General features: G+C 62.2%; 1 protein-coding gene across 1 annotated transcript; it reads left to right on the top strand.

The window, feature by feature from the left end:
- Positions 1–1,098: 1,098 nt before the first annotated feature.
- LOC124677232 lies at positions 1,099–1,701 on the top strand. Its single transcript, XM_047213228.1, has one exon. It carries the CDS (start codon positions 1,099–1,101, stop codon positions 1,699–1,701), a length of 603 nt encoding a protein of 200 aa, XP_047069184.1.
- The last annotated feature ends 1,845 nt before the right edge of the window (positions 1,702–3,546 follow it).

The raw sequence follows: 3,546 nt of genomic DNA, 5'->3' as shown, positions 1-3,546 counted from the left end.
AAGGCCGGTCACGCGGCCGGCCACCCGCACGAGCTCGATGGCGCGCTCCTCTTTGAAACGCCGCAGCCATGCCGGGCTGTTGAGCGTGTTTGACGGCAGGCTTCTATCCGCCGGCGTCATATGCTTCCACCGCTCGTTGATGAGGGCGCGCAACTCCGGTCCTGCCGGTGGCGGCGGTGGCACGGCGAAATCGGCGTTGGATACGTGCCACCCGTGCGGCAGCTTGTACTGTACTTGCATGGGGATGCGCTACCAGTATAGTACGTCCGCCTCCTCGTACGTCAGTTGCAGCGAGCGGAGCACGCCGCCGCCGGCCTCGTCGTTGTGCGCCATCACGTCGATGGGTGCTTGCGTCGGTGGGTGTTTGGCGTAGATTCTACGACAATGGCGGTGGCGGGGGCTAGGGTTGGAAGACGGGGAAGAAGAGAGGTGCGCGCCGGTGGGGTTTTAAGGGAGGTGGCGGACGCGCATTGAAGGCGCGTTAGGGAGGTGAGTGGACGCCGCATGGCCAGTCGCTGCCCTCATCGCGGCTTCGGTTTCCGCGCAGGAGACCATTAACGTTGACGACCAATCTTCCCGCGTCGTTTCCAACGCGAACCATCGCCTCCTCTCGCTGCCAAGGCGTTCCCACCAGCGAAAACCATCGTGCCGCGAGGCGTCGACGCACCCGATTCACGTCCTTCGCGAAGGGGCCGACACGGGGTTACCGGTGTTTCTATTGGGTTTGAAATTGTGCCGGCGGTTTTTTAGTCGCGCCGATGCGAGCCCATTTTCGATGCCGGCTCTAAAAATGCTATCGGGGCCGCCGGTGAGATGATCTAGCAGGCCCTTGTTTGTGCTGGATCGACCGGCGAGGAAAAGCTCCAGGAAGCGAATCGATCGGTGAGGAGAACGCGCGCCGCGCGTGCATGCAAGGAAAGGAAATGATGGGCATGCCGCTTTCCACACGGAGAAGACAACTCCCAACCACACGTATTAAACTGTCACATGCATACTCAACGTGGATCCCTGCATATATATAAGCTCAATTCTGGCTCATTAGCTGCTCTATCACATTCCGTGGACGAGACGAGAGAGTCTGGGAGCAGATCGACGACCATGGCGATGACGAAGCCTCGCGGTTCCCTGATGATCATCTTCTTCGTCCTACTCGCCTCAGCCGTTTCCTTGTTCGTCGACGGCGCCGGCAGCGTCGCCAAGGAGGCCTGCGCCAAGACGCCGCAGCCGAGCAACTGCGAGGAGCTCCTGTCGTCGAGCCCCGCGGCCGACGTAACGGCTCTGGCCCAGGCCGCCGTCGCCGCCGCCGCCAAGACCGCCACCGAGGCCGCCGCCGCCGCGCGCGGGGAGCGGGACAAGCTCCCCAACGGCAAGACGCAGTGGCGGTGCATGGACAGCTGCGCGGCGGGGTTCGAGGAGGCCGCCACAAAGTTCAAGCCCGGCGCCGGTGGCCCCGCCGCGGGAGCCGGCGCGAAGCTCTTGGAGGTGCTAGACTTCGTGGTGTTGGATGAGGAGAAAGAGAAGTCCAAGGACTGGGAGTGGAAGTGGAGCTGCAACGAGTGCAAGGCCGACCCGACCGCGCCGGCCGGGCTCGTCGTCAAGAACAAGGAGTTCGACAAGATCATGGAGTTTCTGCCTGCCATCCTCAAGCAGACGCCCGCTGCTGTCGCAAATTCCACCAAGCCGGCGGCCACCAAGGCCTAGATGGATGCCTACCGAAAAATAGTCTACGAACACCGATGTCCGCGTGGAGGCGTCGTTGGGCCTGGCGAATGGCGATGATCCTCGAAGGCGACGTATTCTTCGGTGCCACTCTCAACCTTCCGTTGCCAACGTGCCATTCTTGTCTGGTCAACAACTCTATATAGCAGGGGTAGGCAAATTGTAATACAGAGCTGATACTGATCGTTGCAAGGCAGGCGACGCTGGCTTTTGCACGACCATTAATTTGTTTGGCATTCTTTCTTCTTCCCTAGGATGACCTTTTCAGCCTTAATTTTGTTCCCTTTGATATATTTGGTATTGGCGCACAAACAAGAACTTCCTTTTGTACGGGGGAGCCAACTTCTGGTTCGATCATACTCCCTCTGACTCAAAATGTGATCGTTCATCAGCACATAACGCTAAAAGAATTGTTGAGTAACATATTGTACTAGGTATAGGTTCCTGTGTTTTGTCAGAGTTGTACCTGTAATTGTACGTGTGTCCGTCTATATATACATGGCCCTATTGGTGTTGTGCAATCTTCAATACTTCTCTACATGGTATTAGAGGCCCTCCGGCCCTGACCTAGCCGCCCCCCTTCCCCTTGGGCGCCGCCGGCACCACCCCAACCCTAGCCCTAGCCGCCGCCCTCCCCACCCCGGGCGCCGCCGCCCTCCACCCCAACTCTAGCCCTAGCCGCCACCCTCCCCACCCCGGGCGCCGCCGCCCTCCCTCCCACCACCACCATCGCTTCCGCCATGGCCTTCTCCTCCTCCGGCCCCTCCGATCCCTTCTCCTCCCGCTCCAGTAGCAGCAACCCCTTCGCCGGCCCCTCCGTCGCCATCATCCGCGACATCCCCATCGCCGAGCGCGTGTCGGTGACGCTCTCCACCACCGCTGCCAACTTCTTCCCGTGGAAAAAACGTACTTCGGGCTGCTCTTCCGCGAGTATGATCTCCTCGATCACGTCGACGGCACCATCGACCTCCTCGCCATGCCGCACGACCCCGAGTGGCTCGCGATCGACGCCACCATCATCCGCTGGTTCTACCAGACCGTCTCCAATGACATCTTCCACACCGTCGTTCGCGACGGCGACTCCGCACACACGGTCTAGGCTAAGATCACCGGCCTCTTCACCGACAACAAAATCCAGCAGGTCACCTTCCTCCAGCAGGAGTTCTTCGGCACCCACCAGAACGACCACTCTCTCGACGAGTACGTTCTCAAGCTGAAGAGCCTCTCCGACAAGCTCCGTGACTTGGAGTTTCCGATCGATGCCAAGATCATGCTCTCCACCCTGTCGGCGGGTCTCGGCGAGGATCTCAGCAACGCCGCCTCCAACCTCACGCTCCTCACCACGCCCTCCTTCGAGCAGGCCGTGGCCTACCTGCGCCTCGAGGAGCGCCGCCTCAAGCATCTCCGGGCTCGGGCGGCCCACACCGCCTTCGTCGCCGGCCTCTCCCGCGGTGCCCAGGCACCCGCGCCTCGCGCCCCCGCGTCTCGCCCCACGGGTCCGCCGCCGGGCTTCCACTCATCTGGTCACCAGGCCGGCCAGACCGGGTCATGGACCGGCCCATCCGGTCACCAGGCCGGTCAGACCGGGCCGTGGACCGGACCAGCCGGCGCCTCAGTCGGTCCCACCGGCTCCTGGACCGGGCAGACCTCTACTCCTAGCGGTGGTCGCCGCGGGCGTCGTTGCCGTGGCGGGGGTGGCAACGGCGGTGGCAATGGTGGCTCCAACGCCACCGCCCCCGCGCCTCGTCCACCTCAGCACACCGCCCCTCCGCCATGGACCGCTGGTCACAATCCGTGGACCGGGGTCGTTCATGCCTACTCCATGCC

Source organism: Lolium rigidum, chromosome 7 (assembly GCF_022539505.1).
Source record: "Lolium rigidum isolate FL_2022 chromosome 7, APGP_CSIRO_Lrig_0.1, whole genome shotgun sequence".
Taxonomy (NCBI): Eukaryota; Viridiplantae; Streptophyta; class Magnoliopsida; order Poales; family Poaceae; genus Lolium; species Lolium rigidum.
The sequence above is the reverse complement of the archived record's forward strand: the minus strand, read 5'-3'. Positions and strand labels throughout refer to the sequence as shown.